The sequence below is a fragment of the Narcine bancroftii genome, chromosome 3 (genome assembly GCF_036971445.1).
Source record: "Narcine bancroftii isolate sNarBan1 chromosome 3, sNarBan1.hap1, whole genome shotgun sequence".
Lineage (NCBI taxonomy): Eukaryota > Metazoa > Chordata > Chondrichthyes > Torpediniformes > Narcinidae > Narcine > Narcine bancroftii.
The window spans coordinates 236,092,736-236,117,353 of record NC_091471.1 but is presented as its reverse complement, the minus strand read 5'-3'; the positions used below and the strand labels follow the sequence as shown (position 1 = coordinate 236,117,353).

At 50.7% G+C, this 24,618-nt stretch overlaps 1 protein-coding gene across 1 annotated transcript; it reads left to right on the top strand.

Annotated features, from left to right (window-relative positions):
• Positions 1-4,660: 4,660 nt before the first annotated feature.
• LOC138756795 (uncharacterized) lies at positions 4,661-21,368 on the top strand. Its single transcript, XM_069923184.1, has 6 exons — positions 4,661-4,858; positions 5,955-6,448; positions 6,532-7,081; positions 8,167-8,346; positions 8,603-8,755; positions 19,599-21,368. The coding sequence occupies exons 1-5, from the start codon at positions 4,661-4,663 to the stop codon at positions 8,735-8,737; spliced, it is 1,557 nt and encodes a 518-aa protein (XP_069779285.1). The 3' UTR covers positions 8,738-8,755; positions 19,599-21,368.
• Positions 21,369-24,618: the final 3,250 nt, after the last annotated feature.

Below are 24,618 nucleotides of genomic sequence, written 5' to 3'. Positions count from 1 at the left end.
TAAAGGGTGGGACATGGCAAATGGTAGGGATGGACGCAGGGGAGGGATCTCAAGGTATGAGAGTGGTACACGGTGAATGGGGGGAATGTCAAGGGATGGAGGGAACTCAAGGGGATGAGGCTGGAACACTGAACAGTGGGGAATGGGGATGGATGGAGAGAGCTCAGGGTACAAGGCTGGGACACGGTAAATGGTGGGGAGTGTTAGAGGGACGGATCGCGGGTACAGTGAAGACTGGGGATGGATGGAGGGAGCTCGGGGTATGAGGGTGGGACATAGTGAACATTGGAGAGTGTCAGAGACGGACAGATCTTGGGGTACCAGGATGGGATATGATGAACGGTGGGGAGTGTCAGAGATGGACTGATCTCAGGGTACCAGGATGAGACATGGTGAACGGTGGGCAGTGTCAGAGACGGACTGATCTTGGGGTACCAGGATGGTACATGGTGAATGGTGGGCAGTGTTAGAGACAGACAGATCTTGAGGTACCAGGGTGGAACATGGTGAATGGTGGGCAGTGTCAGAGATGGACGGATCTCGGGTACCAGGGTGGGACATGGTGAACGGTGGGGAGTGTCAGAGATGGACTAATCTCAGGGTACCAGGATGAGACACGGTGAACGGTGGGGAGTGTCAGAGACGGACTGATCTCGGGGTACCAGCATGGGACACGGTGAACGGTGGGCAGTGTCAGAGACGGACGGATCTCGGGGTACCAGGATGGGACATGGTGAATGGTGGGCAATGTTAGAGACAGACAGATCTTGAGGTATCAGGGTGGAACATGGTGAATGGTGGGCAGTGTCAGAGACGGACGGATCTCGGGTACCAGGATGGGACATGGTGAACGGTGGAGAGTGTCAGAGATGGACTGATCTCAGGGTACCAGGATGAGACACGGTGAACGGTGGGGAGTGTCAGAGACGGACTGATCTCGGGGTACCAGCATGGGACACGGTGAACGGTGGGCAGTGTCAGAGACGGACGGATCTCGGTTACCAGGGTGGGACATGGTGAACAGTGGCCATTGTCAGAGATGGAATCACAGGGTACCAGGATGGAACATGGTGAATGGTGGGGAGAGTTGAGTGAAGTAACATGGTCGATTACTTAAGAGTGTGGATCCATACATCCCCCAAGGTCGCTGCACAGATTGATAGGAGAGTTGAGAAGGCCTGTGGGACACTGGACTTCATTAATAGGGGGATTGAATTGAGGAGTAGAGAGGTCATGTTGCAACTCTACAAACCTCTGGTGAGACCACACGTGGAATATTGTGTTCAGTTCTGGTCACCTCATTACAGGAAGGATGGGGAAGCTGTGGAGAGGGGGCAGAGGAGATTCACCAGGATGGTGCCTGGATTGGAAAACATGTCCAATGAGGGAAGGTTTGCAGAGCTGGGACTTTTCTCTTTGGGGTGTAGAAGGATGAGAGGAGATTGATAAGCGTAGACAGGGTGGACGGTCAGCGCCTGTTTCCCAGGGCAGGATGAGCAAACACCAGAGGACGACTGTACAAAGTGGAGGGAGGGGATACATCAGGGGAAGGTTTTTACACAGAGAGTGGTGGGGGCCTGGAACACCTGGCCAGTGGAGGTGGTGGGGGCTGGAACATTGGGGGTATTTAAGGAACTCTTAGACTGACTCATGGATGGAAGGAAAGCAGAGGGTTACAGGATAGGGAGGGAGAGGTTAGATTGTTGAGTAGGAGGTTTTTGTGAAGGAGGAAGGGGGTTCTGGGAAGGAGGGGGTTCTGTGAGGGGGATTTAGAGTTGTGGAGTTGGTGTGCAGGGGCTAGCACAACACTGTGGACAAAGGGCCTCTCCTTTGTTGTTCAATCCACTCCAAGCAGGAGGAGGCTCCCTCACTGAAGGGGAGGGGGATTTTTTTTCTGCGCAGGATGGTGCAAGGGTGGTTGAGGGGAGTGGACAGGGAGGTGCATTGAGGAGGGAGAGGTAGGACTTGTAGGGCCCCTCACCCCTGACGTCCCTGTGCTTGCGTTCCCCACAGAGGAGGAGGCCGCGGAGGAGGAGGAGCAGTGTGCTCTGACGGTGTGGGGCCGGAGCCAGGAGCCGGTGGCCAACCTGCCTGCTGCCCTCCAGGAGGGGGTCCACCCAAAGAGGTACAAGCGGCTGATGGAGAGGCAGACGTGCGAGGCCCTGGAGGCGCGGATCCAGCACTACGCCAAGCGAGGGCGCCTCCGGCTGCCCAAGGACATGAGGGGGGCAGAGGGGACAGGCCTGGAGGGGGAGGTGGGGATGGGCTCGAAGGGAGCAGCCACAGGCCAGGATGAGAGGAAGGGCGCAGAGAAGTCTCGGGAGGGGCAGCAGGACCCTGCGGAGCCTCTGGAGGGTGATGGGCAGGGGGACTCTGCTGAGGCCTTAGAGGAAATGGAGGATCAGCAAGACCCTGCGGAATCCTAAGGACTGGAGGGACATCAGGACCTTTTGGTGCCCAGGGGAGGGGATGGACAAGGTGCAGAGATGGAGGAGAGAGGGAAGGGGGAGAGAGAGAGAGAGAGAGATAGTGGGGGGAGAAAGGGAGAGAGAAGGGAAAAGGGGGAAAGACGGGGAGAGGGGGGGAAGGGAGAGAGACGAAGAGAGAGGAGGGGGAGAGGAAGGGAGAGAGATGAAGAGAGAAGAGGGGGAGAGAGAGGAAGGAGGGGAAAGGGGGAGAGGGAGATAGAGAGAGAGAGGGGGAGGGAGAGAGATGGAGAGGGGAGGGGGAAGAGAGAGATGGGGAGAGAGGGGGAGGGACAGAGAAAGGGAGAGGGGGATGAAGGTAGGGACGGAGAGAGGGAGACAGAGGTGTGGATGAGGGTGTGAAGAGAAAGAAGGGTGGGGAGGCAGAGAGGGTCAGAGAGGACTAGTTATTGTCAGAGAATATAAACGAGATCACATACAAACCTGAGGTTTTCCTGCAGGCCGGGCCGAATTTCTACCGGTCTGTAAACTGAAGGAGAGAACAGTGAACAAACTGGGCAAATACAGAAAAATTAAAAATTCTGTCACAACTAAGGTGCAAATTGAGTCCCCGATTGAGTTTGTGATTGGGGGGGTCTGATGGTGGAGGGGTGGCAGCTGTTCCCAAACCTGTTGCTTCGAGTCTTGTGACCCTGAGACATAGCACTCCCCTATGGGGTCTGACTGCCATCAGCTCTGTACAGGCTTCACGCGGCCCATGGGAATCTCTGCCCCAGATGGCGGTGCCGGTGATCGGCAGTGGCCACGAGGGGCTGCAGACTCCAAGGGAGCAGGGGAACTGAGACCCTGTGGTTCAGCCCATACCATTTGCATTGTGGCACCTAATCAAGTTTTCTTTTAAAAGCACCAACCATCCATTTTGTAAAACAAATCTTGTGCTTAGATTTCAGGGATGTCTCTCAATGAAATTTCATTGTGCAGAGTCTGCAGAGGGACGGAGATCGGTTCAGTGAGTGGGCGAGGGTCTAGCAGATGGAGAACATGACAGCATAGTCCAGGCCCTTCAGCCCTTGATGTTGTGCCGACCTGTATATTCCTTCTTAAAAAAAAAACTAACCACTCCTTACCCCGTAACCCTCTGTTTTCCTTCCATCCATGTGTCCATCTAAGAGTCGCTGAAATGCCCCCAATGTTCCAGCCTCCACCACCACCCCTGGCCAGGCGTTCCAGGCCCCCACCACTCTCTGTGTAAAAAAAAAAACCTTCCCCTGACGACTCCCCTCCCTTCACTTTGTACAGACGTCCTCTGGTGTCTGCTGACCCTGCTCTGGAGGCAGTGGTCAGGGCAGTCCAGTGCTCAGGTTATAGGATGCGGGAAGTCAGGGACAGCAGGTTTGTTCCTGGTGACAACGCCTGCAGAAAGGGTGCCTCCATCTGCAGTTCCTCACAAACCGCGTTAGGGAGCTGGAACTTGGTGAACTCTGGATCTTGGGTGGCAGGGTGGCAGAGGTAGTGTTTCAGGAGGTAGGAGACGCAACTAGGTGACTGTCAGGCGAGGGAAGGGGAAGAGGAAGAGGCAGACAGTGCAGACTTGGTCGTTTCCCTTGACAAGTAAATCGTTTCAGATACTGTTGGGGGGACGATCTACCAGGGACAAGTCTGGCGCAGAGGCTCAGAAGGGAAAGGGGGAGAAGAGGAGAGTGATGGTAACTGGTGACTTATTGGTTAAGAGACCATATAGGAGGTTTGATGAGAGAGTGAGGCTCCCAGGTGCCAGGATCAGAGACATTGATCGCGTTCATATCATTCTAGAGGGCGAGGGAGAGTAGCCAGATGTTGTGGTCCACGTGGGGACCAATGACATAGATAGAAGTAAGGATGAGGGAGGTCCTGATGAGGGAATATAGGGAGTTAGGAAGGAAACTCAAGGGTGGTAATCTTGGGATTGCTGTATGTAAGGGTAGGAATAGGAAGTTGTGGCTGGAGAGTTGGGGCAGGGGTGCAGATTTGTGTATCATTGGAATCTCTTCTGGGGAAGGTCTGACCTGTACAAAAAGGACAGGCTGTACCTGAAGAAGGACCAATGTCTTGGTGGGCAGGTTTGCTCGAGCTGTTGGGGAGGGTTTAAACTAGTTTGGCAGGGGGGGTGGGAATCAGAATGTGAGGGCAGAGTGTTGGTAAATGTGAGGTGATCCTCTTTGGAAAGAAACATGGGCGATCAGATGACTATCTAAATGGAAAGTGATTGCAGCAGGCTGCCACGCAGAAGGACCTGGGAATTGCAAAAGGTTGGTTTGCAGGTGCAGCGGGCTGTCAAGAAGGTAGATGGGACACTGGCCTTCATTGCCGGAGGGATAGAATTTAGGAGCAGGGAGGTCCTGCTACAACTGTACCAGGTACTGGTGAGGCCACATCGAGAGAACTGGGTGCAGGTCTGGTCTTCTCACTTGAGGAAGGATGTACTGGCTCTGGAAGCGGTGCAAAGGGGGTTCACCAGGTTGATTCCAAGGATGAGGGGGTTGGTCTAGGCGGAGAATTGAGTCGTCTGGGACAGGACTCACTGGAATTTAGAAGAATGACAGGGGATCTGAGAAACATCAAAATTATGAAATTTTATAGATAAGATGGAGATAGGAACATTGTTGCCATTGGTGGGGGAGACTAGAACTAGGGGGCGTAGCTTCAAGATTCAGGGGAGTAGATCCAGGACGGAGAAATTGCTGCCCGTTGAAGCAGTGGAGGCAACCTTAGTGAATGTATGTTCTTTTCTTTGGCTTGGCTTCGCGGACGAAGATTTATGGAGGGGGTAAAAAGTCCACGTCAGCTGCAGGCTCGTTTGTGGCTGACAAGTCCGATGCGGGACAGGCAGACACGATTGCAGCGGTTGCAGGGGAAAATTGGTTGGTTGGGGTTGGGTGTTGGGTTTTTCTTCCTTTGCCTTTTGTCAGTGAGGTGGGCTCTGCGGTCTTCTTCAAAGGAGGTTGCTGCCCGCCAAACTGTGAGGTGCCAAGATGCACGGTTTGAGGCGTTATCAGCCCACTGGCGGTGGTCAATGTGGCAGGCACCAAGAGATTGCTTTAGGCAGTCCTTGTACCTTTTCTTTGGTGCACCTCTGTCACGGTGGCCAGTGGAGAGCTCGCCATATAACACGATCTTGGGAAGGCGATGGTCCTCCATTCTGGAGACGTGACCCATCCAGCGCAGCTGGATCTTCAGCAGCGTGGACTCGATGCTGTCGACCTCTGCCATCTCGAGTACTTCGACGTTAGGGATGTAAGCGCTCCAATGGATGTTGAGGATGGAGCGGAGACAACGCTGGTGGAAGCGTTCTAGGAGCCGTAGGTGGTGCCGGTAGAGAATGTATGTAAGGCAAATTTAAATATACACCCAATTTACTCCCAGTTGACCAACACCCCCAGTACATATCGAATGGTGGGAGGAAACCAACACAGACTCAGGAAAAAGGTGCAAACTCCTTACAGACAGCATGGGATTCGAACCTCACTGCCGATTGCTGACGTGATATAGCGTTGCACGGACCACTACGCCAAACATATCCCCTCAAGGTTGAAGAAACTTTTATATCGGAAGGGAATCCAGACAGGAGCCCCAGTAATCAGCCCTCTGGAACACAGGAGATGCTGTAGTCCCAATGGTGAGCCCTGGTCACTGGTCCTCCGGAACACAGGGGATGCTGCAGACCTGCTGGTAGCACTGGTCGCCAGACCTCTGGAACACAGGGAGCGCTGCAGTCCTGATGGGATCCCTGCTCACTGGAACACAGGGGCGCTGCAGTCCTGCTGGGAGCCTTGGTCACTGGTCCTTTGGAACACAGGGAACGCTGCAGTTCTACTGAGTGCCCTGCTCTCCGGCCCTCCAGAACACATGGGGCACTACAGTCCAGATGGGGAGCCCCGGTCATCGGTCCTCCAGAACACAGGGGGCGCTTCAGTCCAAATGGGGAGCCCTGGTAACTGGTCCTCCGGAACACAGGGGGTGCTCCAGTCCTGCTGGGAGCCCTGGTCACTGATCCTCTGGAACATAGTGGATGCTGCAGTCCAGATGGGGAGCCCTGGTAACTGGTTCTCCCCGTTGGGAGCCCCAGTCACCGGACCTCCGGAACACAGGGGGCGCTGCAGTCCAGCTGGGAGGCCTGGTTACCAGACTTCTGGAACACAGGGGGCGCTGCAGACCAGATGGGGAGCCCTGGTCACTGGTCCTCCGAGCATTGGGGCCTTGTAGTGCCCTGCCAGTGGTCCTCCGGGGCACGGAGGGAGTGCTGCAGTCCCTTGCCAATAGACCTTCAGGCCACAGGGGGATGCCGGGTTCCACTGTTATGTCCCTCCAAACGCCGGGGGACGCTGTATTCCGGGCACCAAACACTTTACCGCCAGGTGGGGGCGCTGTGGCTTCAAGCGGACGGAAGCTGCGTGGCGGGGTTGGTTCAAGATGTTGCTACGGATTGGTGGGCGGAGATCACGTGGATCGCGGAGCATATCCGGGAGGTGCAGCAGGCCGCCGCCATGAACATCTTGCCGAAGAAGAGCTGGCATGTCCGAGGACGCGAGAATGTGGCTCGGGTGCGGCGGGACGAGGAGCAGGCGGCTGCCGCCGGGCGGGATGCCGGACGCAGAGCGGCACTGGCCGAACAGCAGGTCGGAGCAAGAAGGGGAGGGCGCATGTGTCGTGAGGCGGGGCAACAGCGCCATGTTCAATGGGAGAGGGCGGGAGTTGTTACAACAGCACACGACATCCAGTTACAGCGCCACCGACAGGGCAGGAGATGTTACTACAGCAGCTGAGCACAGCGCTAAGGTCTGCTGAGAAGGACCAGAGGTGTCACTACAGCGCGGGGGAGAGGGAGCTTCACTCTGTGTCCCATCCCGGGAGTGTGTTGGGGAGAGGGGGGTTTCACTCTGTGTGATGGGATGGGGAAGAGGGAGCTTCACTCTGTATCCCACCCTGGGAGTGTGTGGGGGAGAGAGGACTTCATTCTGTGGCCCCACCCCAGGAGTGTGACGGGACGGGAAAGAGGGAGCTTCACTCTGTGTCTCACCTGGGAGTGTGTGACGGGACGGGGAGAGGGAGCTTCACTCTGTGTCCCACCCTGGGAGTGTGTGACGGGACGGGAAAGAGGGAGCTTCACTCTGTGTCTCACCTGGGAGTGTGTGACGGGACGGGGAGAGGGAGCTTCACTCTGTGTCTCACCCTGGGAGTGTGTGACGGGAAGGGGGAGAGGGAGCTTCACTCTGTGTCCCATCCCGGGAGTGTGTTGGGGAGAGGGGGTTTCACTCTGTGTCCCACCCCGGGAGTGTGTGGTGGAGAGCGGGCTTCACTCTGTGTCCCACCCTGGGAGTGTGTGGGGGAGAGAGGACTTCATTCTGTGGCCCCACCCCAGGAGTGTGACGGGACGGGAAAGAGGGAGCTTCACTCTGTGTCCCACCTGGGAGTGTGTGACGGGACGGGGAGAGGGAGCTTCACTCTGTGTCCCACCTGGGAGTGTGTGACGGGACGGGGAAAGGGAGCTTCACTCTGTGTCCCACCTGGGAGTGTGTGACGGGACGGGGAGAGGGAGCTTCACTCTGTGTCCCACCTGGGAGTGTGTGACGGGACGGGGAGAGGGAGCTTCACTCTGTGTCCCACCCTGGGAGTGTGTGACGGGAAGGGGGAGAGGGAGCTTCACTCTGTGTCCCACCCTGGGAATGTGTGATGGGTGTCTAACTCTGTGCCTCTGATTCAGGCGAGGACTGAATTCCTACGTAAGAGAGCACGCCTCTCGGAGCACGTTGACGCCCAGGGCCCCTATATCCCTCCCGTCGGAGAGACCCCATACCATCTGGACCTGTTCTGTGACCTGGAGGGTGTCAAGGAGCATAGCGGGGGCAGCACAGAGTACAGGGCTGAGATGCGGCAAGAGAAGGTGAGGGGGGAGGGGATTTAACATCGAACACGACAACACAGTTCAGGCCCTTTGCCCCTCCATGTTGTGCCAGCCAATATATTCCAAAAAAAAAGAACTCACCCCTCCCTATCCCATAACCCTCTGTTTTCCTTCTATTGATGAGTCTGTCTAAGAGTCCCTTAAATGTCCCCAATGTTCCAGGCCCCCACCACTGTCTGTGTAAAAACCTTCCCCTGACATATCCCCTGAACTCCCCTCCCTTCACTTTGTACAGATGTCCTCTGGTGTTTGCTCATCCTGCCGTGGGAAACAGGTGCTGACTGTCACCCCATCTACGCCTACCAGTCTCCTCTCATCCTTCGACGCTCCAAAGAGAAAAGTCCCAGCTCCGCGAACCTTGCTGAATTAGACATGTTTTGCAATCCAGGTACCATCCTGTTGAATCTCCTTTGCTCCCTCTCCACAGCTTCCCCACACTTCTTGAAATTAGGTGCCCAGAACAGAACACAATATTCCATGTGTGGTCTCACTAGAGATTGGTAGAGTTGCATCATGGCATCTCTGCACCTCAACTCAATACCTCAATTAATGAAGCCCAACGTCCCACAGGCCTTTTTAAATTAGTACAGCAACGTTGGGAAATGTATGGATTTGGAACCCAAGGTCCCTCTGCTCACTCACACTTTAAACCCTGGACTCAGCCTCTTAGTTTGTCCTTCCAAAATGCATCACATCACACTTACCCGGACTGAGCTCGATCACCCACTTCTCCGGCCAACTATGCATCCTGTTGATATCCTCTTGATGACTTCAAAAACCTTCAGCTCCATCCCCACCTCCTCCAACCTTCAGCTCCATCCACATTTCCTCCAACCTTCAGCTCCATTCCCACCTCCTTCAACCTTCAGCTCCATCCCCACCTCCTCTATCCTTCAGCTCCATCCTCACCTCCTCCAACCTTCAGCTCCATCCCCACCTCCTCCAACCTTCAGCTCCATCCACTCCTCCTCCATCCTTCAGTTCCATCCACAACTCCCCCAACATTCAGCTCCGTCCCCATCTCAACCAAACTTCAGCTCCATCCATACCTCCAACCCTTCAGCACCATGCACAACTCCTCCAACCTTCAGCTTCATGCCCACCTCCTTCAACTTTCAGATCCATCCCCACCACCTCCAACCTTCACCTCCCTCCACACCTCCCCAATCTTCATCCACTCCTCCTACAACTTTCAGCTTAATCCACAACTCCTCCAACGTTCAGCTCCGTACACACCTCCAACCTTAAGCTCCATCCACACCTCCTCCAACCTTCAGCAACCTTCACCTCCGTCCTTACCTCCTTCAACATTCAACTCAATCCACAACCCCTCCAAACTTCAGTTCAATCCACAACTCCTCCAGCCTTCAGCTTCATCCACAAATCCTCCAACCTTCAGCTCCGTCCACATCTCCTCCAATGACCACACTTTGTCCAACCTACAGTTCCGCCTCACCTCCTCCAAATTTAAGCTCCCACCCTACTCCTACCAACCTTCAGCTCTGTCCCCACCTCCTCCAAACTTCAGCTTTGTCCCCACCTCCTCCAACCTTCAGGTCAATCCACACCTCCTCCAACCTTCAGCTCCATCCACACCTCCTCCAACCTTCAGCTCCATCCAATCCTCCTCCAGCCTTCAGCTCCATCCACTCCTCCGACAACCTTCAGCATCATCCACAACTCCTCCAACGTTCAGCTCCGTCAACATCTTCTCCAACCTTTAGCTCCTTCCACACTTCCACCAACATATAGCTCCGTCCCAATGTCCTCCAACCTTCACCTCCGTCCTTACCTCCTTCAACCTTCAGCTCAATCCACAACCCCTCCAACCTTCAGTTCCATCCACAACTCCGCAAACATTCAGCTCCATTCACTCCTTCTACAACCTTCACCTTAATGCACAACTACTCCAACGTTCAGCTCCGTCCACACCTCCTCCAATCTTAAGATCCATCCACACTTCCTCCAACCTTCAACTCCGTCCACCAACATATAGCTCTGTCCCACCCTCCTCCAACCTTCACCTCCATCCTTACCTCCTTCAACCTTCAATTCCATCCACAACTCCCCAACATTCAGCTCCATCCCCTCCTCTTACAACCTTCAGCTCCATCCACATCTTCTCCAAATTTCAGCTCCATCCATAATTCCTCCAACCTTCAGCTCCATCCACAACTCCTCCAACCTTCAGCTCCATCCACAACTCCTCCAACCTTCAGCTCCATCCACAACTCCTCCAACCTTCAGCTCCATCCACAACTCCTCCAACCTTCAGCTCCATCCACAGCTCCTCCAACCTTCAGCTGCATCCACACCTCCTCCAACCTTCAGCTCCATCCACACCTCCTCCAGCCTTCAGCTCTGTCCACACCTCCTCCATCCTTGAGCTCAATCCACAATCCCGCCAACCTTCAGTTCCATCCACAACTCCCCCAACATTCAGCTCCATCCACAACTCCTCCAACCTTCAGCTCCATCCACAAATGCTCCAACCCTCAGCTCCATCCACAAATCCTCCAACCTGCAGCTCCATCCACAAATCCTCCAACCTTCAGCTCCGTCCACACCTCCAATATTAAGCTCTGTCCACACTTTGTCCAACCTACAGCTCCGCCCCACCTCCTCCAAATTTAAGCTCCCTCCCTACCCCTTGCAACCTTCATCTCTGTCCCCACCTCCTCCAAACTTCAGCTCTATCCGGACCTCCTCCAAACTTCAGCTCAATCCACACCTCCTCCAACCTTCAGCTCCATCCACAACTCCCCCAACATTCAGCTCAATCCACACCTTCAACAACCTCAGCATCCACACCTCCTTCAACCTTCAGCTCTGTCCCCACCTCCTCCAAACTTCAACCAAATTTCAGCTCCATCCACACCTCCAACCCATCAGCTCCATGCACAACTCCTCCAACCTTCAGCTCCATGCCCACCTCCTTCAACTTTCAGCTCCCTCCCTACCCCTTCCAACCTTCATCTCTGTCCTCACCTCCTCCAAACTTCAGCTCTATCCCCACCACCTCCAACCTTCAGTTCCATCCACACCTCCTCCAACCTTCAGCTCCATCCACACCTCCTCCAACCTTCTGCTCCATCCACTCCTCCTCCAATCTTCAGTTCCATCCACAAATCCCCCAACATTCAGCTCCATCCACACCTTCAACAACCTTCAGCTTCATCCACAACTCATACAACCTTCAGCTCCATCCACAACTGCTCCAAACTTCAGCACCGTGCACAACTCCTCAAACCTACATCTCCGTTCCCACCCTCCAACCTTCAACTCCATCAACACCAACTCTAACCTTCTGCTCCATCAACACCACCTCAGATCTTCAGCTCCATCCATAGCTCCTCAAACCTTCAGCTCCATCCACACCTCCTCCAATCTTAAACTCCATGCACACCTCCTCCAACCTTTAGCTCAGTCCACACCTCACCGACCCTCCAGCTCCATCCACATCTCCTCCAACCTTCAGCTCCCTCCACACTTCTTCTAACCTATAGCTCCGTCCCAACCTCCTCCAAACTTCAGCTCCGTCCCTACTTTCTTCAACCTTCAGCTCCACCGAAGTAAATTAATTGGATTAAAGCATTATATAAGGGACCGTTAGTGAAAGTGACAGTAAATGGACATGTATCAAAGCAATTTAACTTAAGCAGGTCAACACGGCAGGGATGCCCACTATCACCTTTATTGTTTGCGTTAGCTATAGAACCACTAGCAGAATTGATAAGAATAGATAATAATATAAAAGGAATAAAAATAAAAGACAAGGAATATAAAATCAGTCTATTTGCGGATGATGTTATAGTGTACTTAACAGAACCAGAACTATCAATAAAAGAATTATATAAGAAATTGAAGGAATATGGAGAAGTGTCGGGTTACAAGATAAACGTAAATAAAAGTGAAGCAATGCCTATGAATAATGCGGATTTCTCAAAATTTAAGAAGGAATCTCCATTTAGATGGCAAATGCAGGCAATAAGATACCTAGGTGTACAAATAAACAAAAATCTCGGCCAATTATATAAACTCAATTATTATCCACTAATGAAAAAAATTACAGGACGATTTAGAGCACTGGAAAGATTTACCACTAACACTAATAGGAAGGATAAACTGTATTAAAATGAACATTTTTCCAAGGATATTATACTTATTTCAGGCATTGCCAATACAACTGACAGAAAAATTCTTCAAAGAGTTAAAGAAAATAATAAGGAAATTTTTATGGAGAGGGGGGAAACCGAGGATAGCACTAGATAAATTAACAGAATGGTATAAACAAGGAGGCTTACAATTGCCAAACTTTAAAAATTATTATAGAGCCGCACAATTAAGATACCTATCAGATTTTTATCAAACAAGGGAAAAACCAGACCGGACGAGATTAGAATTAGATAAAATAGGGGAAAAGATACCTGAACACATATTATATAAATGGGATGAAAAATTGGTACAACATAGAACTTCTCCAGTATTACATCATCTCCTCAATATTTGGAAGAAGATTCATGTAGAAAGAAATAAAACAAATTATCAATTACCAAAACTAATATTGACGCAAAATAAGTTACTCCCTTTTACAATAGATAACCTTTCCTTTAGAGAATGGGAAAAAAAAGGGATTAAAAGAATAGAAAATTGTTTTTCAGGAAGTAGATTCTTATCCTTTGAACAAATGAGAGATAAGTACAATATAACTGGAGATACAGCGCTGGCATATTACCAACTGAGATCCTACTTGAAGGATAAATTAGGAAGCAATTTGAGTTTGCCAGAGGGAAGTAACCTTGAATATGTGATAACAGATACAATGTTAATCAAAAGATTTATAACAAATATGTATATTAAACTGCAAGAAAAGGAGAATGAGGAAACAAATGGTAAAACTAAACAAAAATGGGAACAAGATTTAAATATAAAGATAAAAAAGGAAACATGGGAGAAATTATGTTCTGGAACAATGAGAAATACAATAAATACGAGGCTACGTATGATACAATATAACTGGTTACACAGACTATATATTACACCTCAAAAGTTAAATAAATGGGACCCAACAGTATCTGATAGATGTTTTCGATGTAAAAAAGAAATGGGAACAACAATTCATGCAATCTGGACATGTGAGAGAGTAGAAAAATTTTGGGAAGATCTCAATCAGATATTAAATAAAATAACAGAAAACAATATACCAAAGAATCCAGAGATCTTTCTCCTAAGTAACATAAAAAACAAAGAATTTGGATTTGATTTGGAGGATGCACAAAAAAGATTTGTTAAGATAGCTCTAGCCGTAGCAAAAAAATGTATTATGTCAACCTGGAAATTGGAAGATAATCTGAAAATACAACAATGGTATATAGAAATGAATAAATGTATTCCATTAGAAAAAATTACATATAGTTTAAGAAATAATATTGAAATATTCGAACAAATATGGAAGCCTTACATTAAATACAATAGCGAAAACCTACCGGGGACAATCATTACCTAAGTTGATGGAAGGAGAAGGAAAGAAAAGAATGGACTCAGTAGAATTTCTGGTGTATTTTTGTTGAATGACAACATTGTCTGACTGGTTTAATGTAATCTAGATTGTATACCTAAAATGGATGGGGGTGGGGGGTGGGGGGTGGGGGGGTGGCTTGGGAGGAGGGAGGGGGGGGGGAGAAAAATTCACTGTATATGTGTGAAAAAGAAAAAGTGTGTATCATGGCTAATGTGATTTATGGTGTGAAAAATAAAAAATTTAAAAAAAAACCTTCAGCTCCACCCACACCTCCCCAACCTTCTATTCCGTCCACACATCCCTCAAAGTTCAGCTCCTTCCCCAGCTCCTCCGACACCTCCTCCAACCTTCAGCTCCATCCCCACCTCCACCAACCTCCAGCTACATCCCTACCACCAGCTCCATCCACCTCCTCCAAACTTCATCTCCATACACACCTCTTCCAACCTCCAGCTTCATCCACACCTCGTCCAACCTTCAGCTGTGTCCCTACCTCTCCAAACCTTCAGCTCCCTCCCCAGCTCCTCAGACACCTCCTCCAACCAGCTCCAGCCATACCACCTCCAGCTCAGTCCACACATCCTCCAACCTTCAGCTCAGTCCACGCCTCCTCTAACTTTCAGCTCTGTCCACACCTCCTCCAACCTTCAGCTCCATCCCCACCTCCTCCAACCTTCAGCTCCATCCACACCTCCTCCAACCTTCAGCTCCATCCACACCTCCTCCAACCTTCAGCTCCATCCACATATCCTCCAACCTTCAGCTCCATCCATTCCTCCACCAACCTTCAGTTCCATCCACTCCTCCGAAAATCTTCAGCTTCATCCACAACTCTTCCAACGTTCAGCTACGTCTACACCTCCTCCAACCTTAAGCTCAATCCACAACCCCTCCAACCTTCAGCTCCATCCACACCTCCCCTAACATTCAGCTCCATCCACCCCTCCTGCAACCTTCAGCTTCATCCACAAATCCTCCAACCTTTAGCTCCGTCCACATCTCCTCCAATGTTAAACACTGTCCACACTTTGTCCAACCTCCAGCTCTGCCCCACCTCCTCCAAATTTATGCTCCCTCCCTGCCCCTTCCAACCTTCATCTCTGTCCCCACCTCCTCCAAACTTCCAACTCTCTGCAAATCCCTTCTCATTTCTACAAACCTGGCCCTCCCCCACTCAAATACCTTCAACCTCGGACCTGACCTATCCTTTTCCATCATTAAGCTAAAGCTAATGTACCCATGATCACTGGATCCAAAGTTCTCTCCAATGCTGTCACCTGCAATACTTCATTCACAAACAACAGATCTAACACTGCTCCCCCTCTAGTGGGCATCTCAACATATTGCTGCAAAAAGCAATCCTGAACACAGTACATAAATACTAAGCCATCCTGCCCTTTTACTGACTGTGTTTCCCAATTTATGTTTGGAAAATTGAAATCCCCAACCAACACCACCCTATTTCTCCTGTACAACTCACCTATTTCTTTGCACATTTGCTTATCTAGTTCCCTCTCCCCATTGGGGGCCTATAATATACCCCTATAATAGTAACCTCACCCTTCTTATTTTTCAGTTCTACCCACCCTCGATGAGCCCTCCAGTCTATCTTGCCTCAGCACCGCTGTAATATCTTCCTTGACAAGTAACGCCACACCTCCCCCTCTTAATTCACCAACTCTGTCACATCTAAAGCAGCAAAATCCTGGAATATTTAACTGCCAGTCACAACCTTCCTTCAACCACATCTCACTAATGGCCACAACATCATATTGCCATGCGTCAATCCACAGCATTAGCTCATCCAACTTCCTATCTACGCTCCTCACATTAAAATAAATACATCTTAGGTATCTCCTCCATCCTACCTTCTGCATATCCTCCTCTCTACCATTTTCACAGTTGTCACCACAACATCTTTTTATTACTTCCTGCTGTTCCTCCCTCAAATTATTTAAATATGCCTCATTCCTTTGCCTTCAAACCCTTTCCCTGCTGTCCTGCCTAACTTGAACCCCTTCCCCCAACCATTCTGATTTAAACCCCCCCCCCCCCAACAGCCCTAGCAAATGCCCCCACCAGGATATTGATCCCTCTGGGATTTAGATGTAATCCGTCATTACGGTATAGGTCCCATCTCCCCCAAAAAAGTCCCAGTGGTCCAAGAACTTGAAACCCTGTCTCTTACTCCACCCCTTTAGCCACGTGTTTAACCAACTACTGATCCCATTCTTCACTGTCACGTGGCACAGGAAACAATCCAGAGATCACACCCTTGGTGGTCCTTTTTCTAAGCTTCCTATCCAACTCCCTATATTCATTCTGCAGGATAACTTCCTCCTTCCTTCCAATATCATTGGTACCAACGTGTACCACAACCTCAGACTCTAAACCCTCCCCTTTTAGATATTCCGAATGCACGTAGTCATATCCCAGACCCTGGCACCAGGGAGGCAAACCACCATCCGGTTTTCCTTATCGCATCCACAAAAATCTCTCCGTCCTCCTAACCATCGAATCCCCTATGTCTATTGCCCTTTTCCTCTTATCCCTGCCTTTCTGAGCCACAGAGGTTGACACCACACCTCTGCCCACCATAGTCTTACTATCCCCCTCCCCAGTACTCAAGGTGAAGGACTAATTTCTGAGAATTTCAGACTCAGGGACTCTCTCTTAAACCCGACCCCTCCCTTTCCTCCTCCTAACGGTAACCCACTGCCCCTCCTCCGTGTCGCCATTGTGACCACCTGCCGATAGCCTCATTCTCCCCAACTAGAGAGAGGTCATCAAGCTGCAGCTCAAGTTCCCAGACTCGGTCCCTTAGACGCTGCAGCTCAGTACACTTTCTGCTTTTTACCTGCCAACCAATATTTTATCCACACGGCCAAGGTTCCACTGATCCTGAGTCTCATGACTTTCTGGAATGGTCTCTCGTGGGGATCTTTTCAAATCCTGGCTAAAATCCACGTAGACCACATCTACCGCCCGACCCTCATCAATTTTTTTTGTTACCTCCTCAAAAATCTCAATTAGACTCGTGAGGCCCGAACTTCCCTTCACAAAGCCCTGCTGACTATCCTTGAGTTGTCGGGATTTCTCCAAATGCTCATCGATCCTGTCCTTCTGAATCCTCTCCAATAGTTTCTCCCTGCCCCCCCACTGACGTTTGACTCACTGTCTAAAATCTAAAATTCCCAGGGTTCCTATTACTTGCTTCAGACAAGGGGACCACATTTTCCATCCTCCAACCCTCTGGCACCTCCCCTGCGGCCAAAGAGGATTCAAAGATCATAACCACTGCCCCAGCGATCTCTTCCCACAGCAGTCTAGGGTAGGTGGCGCCCAAGCCCAGGGCAGGTGGTGCCCGAGCCTGGAGTAGGTGGCGCCCGAGCCCAAGGTAGATGGCGTCTGAGCCCGGGGAAAATTTCGTCTGGCCTCAGGAACTCATTAACTCAAGGTTTATAAGCAGATCCTCCTGCATCTCCTCATGTCCAGACACCGGCCTGTTCAAATTCAGCCTCATGCTGATCGAGGTCCTTTTTCCTTGTGAATACTGGCACAAGCTGTTCGTTTCAGACTTCCCCAACCCCTCCACCTCCAGGCACATGTGGCCTCCTTTAGCGGCCCCACCTTCATTCTCATCATCCTTCGGTCCTTCATGTACCCATCAAACACCTTGGGGTTCTCCTTCACCCTACACACCAAGGCTCCTTCGTGGCCCCCTCCAAAATCCTTTCTGAAGCTTCTTCCTGGTTACTTCTCATGGGCCCATCCTGTTTCCTGCTTCCTTCTTTCTCTTGACCAGTTGCCTCGCCTGCTTCGTCAGCCACGGTTCCTGTTTGCAAGCATATTTTCCCTATCCCTGTGGGACAAACTTATCCCGAACCCAGCACAGGACATCCCTGAACTTCCTCCACGTTAGGTCTGTGCTTTCACCCCTGAACATCTCTTTCCATGGACTCTCGCTCGTTCCTGCCTCATCCTTTCATAATTAGCCCTTCCCCGGTTAAACACCATCCCCTTTTCTCCGTTTCTATCCTTTTCCACAGCTACGCTCAACATCTGGGTTGGAGGGAGGGGAGAGGGAAAGAGGATGTGGGGTGAGGAAGGGACGTTAATGGATGGGGAGTGTGGGTGAGGGATGGGACGAGGGGGTGAGGGACAGGCTGTGGATCATCAAACTTTTCTCTGCAGACAAATTTACACCTTCCCTCTCTCTTCCCTCTCCCTTCCCTCCACCTCTCCCTCCAATGCCCTCACCCACTTCCTCCCTCCCCTCTCCCTCCACCGCTCCACCCCCTCCCCCCACTCCCTCTCCCCCCCCTCCTCCCTCTCCCCCCCCCTCCCTCCCTCTCCCCCCCCCTCCCTCCCTCTCCCCCCCTCCCTCCCTCTCCCCCCCTCCCTCCCTCTCCCCCCTCCCTCCCTCTCCCCCCCCCTCCCTCCCTCTCCCCCCCCCTCCCTCCCTCTCCCCCCCTCCCTCCCTCTCCCCCCCCTCCCTCCCTCCCTCTCCCCCCCCCCCCCCCCCATTCCAGGAGAGGCGGGAAAAAGCCCTGGCATCCTCACATACCTGGGCCAGAGCTCGGCGGAGCGCTCAAACCCGCCCACCTTGGTATACCCGCCCCCCGGCCAGGATGGAGGAGCAGGGGGAGGCCCAACCCAGCCTCAAGGGGCTGATGGACCCACTGGTGGCCATGAAGGAGATGCTGAGAGGGGGGGTGTGCAAGGGGAGTTGGAGGGTGGGGTTGAGAAAGAGGGTAAAGGGGGGCAGGTCCAGGGAGGAGAGGGAGGGTCAGAGGATCGGCTCAGGGGAAGAGAGGGAAGGTCCTAGGGTTGGGTCTGGGGCAGAGAGGGGAGGTTGGGGGTGTGTAGCAGGAGAGGAGAGGGGTAGAAGGGGGGTTGGTTTGGCAGAGGGGAGGGAGAGCCAGAGGATGAAGTCTGGGGCGGAGAGCAGGGGTCGGGAGGACGGGGAGGGGATGGGGGGCCGGGGGACATGGGACCTGCGGCAGGAGAGGCTGAGGAGGGAGGCTGCAGAGAGGTCGCGGGCCCTGGCCTTGTTGAGTGGGGAGGAGGGTGTGAGGGGGACAGAGGCTTCTCTGGAGGGGGAGGGGGAAGCTGTGTCTTTCCACTCACAGTTTCCACCCAGAGCTCAGCCGGCAGCACAGGAAGAGGCGGCGATGAGAGGGGTCTGGGGTCTGGAAGTTTGGGTTCAGTCCCTTGGACAGGGAGACGAGTGCGGACCCGGACTTGGGGCTCAGTCCTGGTGACGGGGGCTCTGGGAGGGAAGTTGGTGTTCGGTCCTGGAGTTGGAGTTCAGGGACAGACCCGACCTCGCATACGAACTGGGATTTACCTCCTGTATGTTCAATAAAACCAGATTTTGTCATTAGTCTGTGTCAGCTCCGCTCCCAGCACGATTCCGGGGGGATGGGGGAAAGAGAATGGGGGAGAGAGGGGGAGGAGGGAGAAAGGGTGAGGGGTTGAGAGAGGGGGAGACAGGAGAGATGGAGAGGGGAGAAAGAGGGAGGGGGGAGAGGGGAAGGCAGAGGTGGGGTGAGGGGGTAGGGGAGGGTTGGGAGAGAGGGAGGAGAGAGACGTGGGGAGGGGCGTGGAGAGTGATGGGGAGGGACAGGGAGAGAGATAGAGAAGGGAGAGAGAGGTTGAAGCCTCTGGCGTGGTATAACCTGGACACCTCACCACTATCTCTCTGCAGGCTGACATGAACCTCCTCAGACCCTTCACAAAGTCTCGCCACTGATGAGCCTTCCTTTTGATTGCATCAACGTGGAGGCTCCAGGACAGATTCTCGGAGATGGTGACCCCCAGGAATTTGAAGTTCTTGACCCTCTCCACTACTAAGCTCTCGATGAGGACTGGGTCGTGTTCCCCGACTCCCTCCTGATGTCCACCATCATCAACTTGGTTGTGCTGACATTGAGGAAGGTTGTTGTTGTGACCCCATTCAACGAGCTGATCCACCTCCTTCCTGTACCCTTCCTCGTTGCCGTCTGTGATTCTGCCGATGACCTTGGTGTCGTTGGCAAACTTGTAGACGGCATTGGAATTGTTCCCGGCCACACAGTCGTGGGTGTATAACGAGTAGAGCAGTGGGGTAAGCACAGAGCCTTGGGTTGGTCGTCAGTAAGGAGACGTTGTTTCCAATTCGTACTGACCGAGGTCTCCAATGAGGAAGTCAAGGATCCAGTTGCAGAGGGGGGTACTGAGGCCCAGGGTTTGGAGTTTGTTGACCAGCACTGAGCGAATAATGGTGTTGAAGGCCGAGCTGTAGTCGATGAAGAGCAGCCGTGTGTATGAGTTGCTGTTTTCGAGGTGATCCAGAGCTGAGTGGAGAGCAAGCAATACTGCGTCTGCCGTGGAGCGATTGTGTCGATAGGCGAATTGCAGCGGGTCCAGACCTTGGCTCAGGAACATGTTCATTCTTGCCTCGACCAGCCTCTCGAAGCATTTCATCACGGGAGAAGTCAATGCTGCTGGGTGGTCGATGTTGAGGTAGCTCATGCTGCTATTCTCGGGCACCGGGATGACTGATGCCCTTTTGAAGCAGGTAGGAACCTCTGACTGCAGCAGTGAGAGGTTGAAAATGTCCGTGAACACTCCGGCTAGTTGGTTGGTGCAGATTTTCCATCCCCTGCCAGGGGCACCTTGTGAGGATTCACCCTCTTGAATAATGTTCTGTCAATGAATCATCCAGCCCTTAGAGGGGCCCTTCCATTCCCAGAAACCCTCTGAGCACTTTCTCCCGGGATATACAGGAATTCAGGTAACCTTGGGAAAGGCGCGGGCAGTCAGCCCAAGCTGAACCCGTGACCATCCAGCGTCTAGAATCCATGGATGGCCAGGTCCATTACCAGAATGACATCCCTCCATTGACCTGGATTTTCACTCCATTCTCGCACTTGCTGTACGCTCTCCATGTGTTTTCCAATTGCGATAGTTGGGGACCAGTGTCACCTCCACATTCTCGTCTTCCAGCGATGCAAAAGAATTCCTGGTCACCAAAGACTCCTGCACATTTCCATAGGAAATTTACATTCTGGCCAGTTCCGTCACTGCCTGGTATGGAGGCGCAAACTCTCAAAGAAAGAGAGTTGTTCACTCGGCCTGCGACATCACGGACACCAGGCTTCACTCCATTGAGGACATCAACATGAGGTGGGGTCTTCAAAAAGTGGCCTCTATCCTCAAAGAACTGCCCCCACCCCCCAGGCCAGGCCCTCTTCACTCTGCTACCATGGGGGAAAGGGTCCAGGAACCCAAAGACGAGCATCAGCGGGACAAGGATGGCTTCTTCCCCACTGCCACCAGATTCCAGAATGATCCATGAACCAAAGTCACTGCCTGGCTTTTCTTTTGCACTAATTTTAAAAAAAAAATTAATATAGTATATTTACAGAAATGCAATTGGTAACAATTTTTTTTATTGACTGCCCAATAATAAAATCTAAAATTAGGAAACGCCTAACTACCATTCCTTTTAGATTTCAAAAGATGGACTTTATTTAAGTGAGGGCATTTTCTTTGCTGTATGTAGGCAGATATAAAAGAATGCAATGAAATTTAGGAATGAATCTTGGTAAAGATTGGAAAAGATACAAAGATTTAGGTAAAATTTTAATAATACAACCAACTGTAGAAATAGAAAAAGATGGCCAACTTGTTAAGGGAAACATGTTTAAGTAGACACGTTTCCCTTAAAAAGATGTTTATTGTAGTACCATGATATAAATTTGACCCCGCACAATCTTACAAGGAATACTAAGATATCTTGGTACAGGGGCAAGCAAAGGTTAAAGTTCACTAATACCAAATCATAAGGTAAAGGACATTTGGACAACATTGAAGATTAAATTTTGACTGCTGTAAATTAGTAACAATTGAAGCAGTTTGACATAAATATAATTTAATCCATTTAATAAAATAGGGTCTAAAATTAAATTTTTCTGGGATTGCAAATAAATAATCCTACTCCACCCTATCAAAAGCTTTTTCTGTGACTAATAAAAAGACACATTCAGGGACAGGGGTGGGGTAAATATAAAGTGTTTAATAAACAACATATAGTAAAGTAAGAATAAAGATTTTTAATGAAGCCAGTCTGATCATCATAAATAAAGGTAATATATTCTGCAGTCTTTAACCAAGATCTTCACATCAACATTCAGTAAAGATATTGGCCTGTAAGAAGAACACTCTAGTGGATCTTCCTCTTTTCACAATAAGAGAAATGCAACCTTCATTAAAAGATGATGGAAGATTGCTCTGTTTAAATGAGTCATTAAACATAGAACTTAATTGGGGCACAAGCCATTTGGAAAAAGATTTTAAAAATTCCTCAAGATACCCATTGGGTCCTGGAGATTTACCTGACTAGCAAAGAAATAGCAAGAAGTGTGTCCTCTTGTGAAATAAGCTCCTCCAGAGAGAGCGTGGGAATATTTAAACAGTCCAAAAAAATTATCATTAATAGATTCAGAAGTGTACAGTCTTGAATAAAATTCTCAAAATGTATCATTTGTTTTCAAATGGTCTATGGTAAACAAGTTCATTTATTTGAATTTCAATAATTTGTCTCAGCAGCAATTCCTCTTAATGGGTTGGCCAAAGCTTACCAGATTTTTCACCGTGAATGTAAAACTGACCAACTCCTCAAAAGTTGCTGTTCAGTGGGATAAGTAGAAAGATCAAATTTTGTCTTAAGTTCAATTCTTTTATGCATATTGTAAATTAATTTGTTTAATCTGATTAATTAAATGTAATCTTTCCTCCTTTATACTAGCTGTACAAGAAATAATTTTCCCTTTAAGATGTGCTTTCATTGTGTCCCAGTCAAGCTAGAAATTGTTGAAGAACTTGTATCAATTTTTGCACCTGTAATGTACAACACTGCTGCCACAAAGTGACATATTTTGTGACATGTTCATGGTGATAGATCAGATTCTGAGGTCATTGGCTCAGCACAACTCCTGCAGGACCCTGATCATTTGGAAGACAGGACTGGCATATTCATGAGAAAGAAATGATACCAACAACAGGAGAGGTGGAAATCTCATATTGATTGAAGTCATACTAGGTCAGTCTTCCTGGGAGCACCCCACGTCGAAACGAGAGTCCAGGATGAGTGTTCTTCATCTGGGATACTTTGCGAACTGGCTCCTTGGCAATTGTCCGCCTCCCAATCTCCTAACAGGTGAGGCCAAGGCTCAGTCCGAAAAGACGCTGCATTGACATCTGACGGGTCAACAATGGACTCACCCTCTCTCAACCCCTCCCCTCACACTTTCTCCCTCCTCCCCCTCTTTCCCCCATCCCCCCGGAATCGTGCTGGGAGCAGATTTTCAACTTTTATCAGGCAAATTCTATACCCATCACATCGACTGTGGAGAGTAAATGAAAGACACCTTTTTCCACTGAGCTTGGGTGAGATGCAACCAGAGAACATGGGTTAAGAGTGAAAGGGGGGTTTAAAGTGAACCTCATCACACAGGAAGTGGTGCGAATGTGGAAGGAGCAGCCAGCTAATGGAGAATGCAGGAATGGCAGGGTTGTAGAGGGCTATGAACTAGGTGCAGGTCAGTAGAACAAGGAAGATTCAGCACAAACTAGAAAGGTCAAAGAGCATTTTCAGTGCTGTAACGTTTCTCTGGAGGGAGCTTCTTTCTGTGTCCCACCCTTGAGTGTGAAGGGATGGGGGAGAGGGGGCTTCTTTCTGTGCCCCACCCCTGGAATGTGTGACAGGACAGGGAGAGGGTGCTTCATTCTGTGTCCCACCCCTGGAGTGTGTGATGGGATGGAGGAGAGGGAGCTTCACTCTGTGCTCCACCCCAGGAATGTGTGACAGGACAAGGGATAGGGAGCTTCAATCTGTGTCCCACCTCTGGAGCGTGTGATGGGATGGAGGAGAGGGAACTTCATTCTGTGCTCCATGCCGGGAGTGCGTGACAGGATGGGGGAGGGAGCTTCAATCTGTGTCCTACCCCGGGAATGTGTAACAGGACGGGGGAGAGGGAGCTTCAATCTGTGTCACATCCCGGGAGTGTTTGATAGGGCCAGGGGTGAGAACTTTCTTGCCATTTCTGGCGAGGACACATTCCCTTTATACAAGAGCTGCCCTCTCAGTGTTCGATGACAGGGTGGACATTGTACCTGGTTCCCAGGACCCCGGGGCAAACATGACGTCAGACACACATCCTGGGGAGTCACGTGATTGAGTAGTGCCCGGTCGGGGAACTCCAGCCCTCTCCGGAAAAGTTTTAAAAAAAGACAAAAAACAAAGGCACAAACACAAAAAAACAAAATAAAGTAAAAGTAAAGGTGTGGAGAATATGGCAGCGAAAAAAGAAAAGCCAAAAGCAATGGGAAGAGAAGAAGGATGTCGGAAGAAGGTGAAGGCCTTACCTGTATGAGGTGGCCCGCCGTGGACAGAGAAGCCTGCGCCCTAAGGTCATTTGAAGCCCCGAACTCGGGACTACAAAAATGGCTCACGGAGCCAAAAAGTGCACAACCGCGCATGGGCGATGCGCAAGGCAAAAATTGACGGGAGGGGGGGACCAGCTGAGGAGTCGATCTCCACAGCTGAAATTGACAACTACAACAAAGCAGCAAGAGGGAAACATAGAAAATAATGAGAAAAAGAAAGGAGAGTAAAAAGAAATCAAAGAAACAACAGATGACCAACCCAGAGGAAGAAGACCAACAGCAAGACACTTCCAACA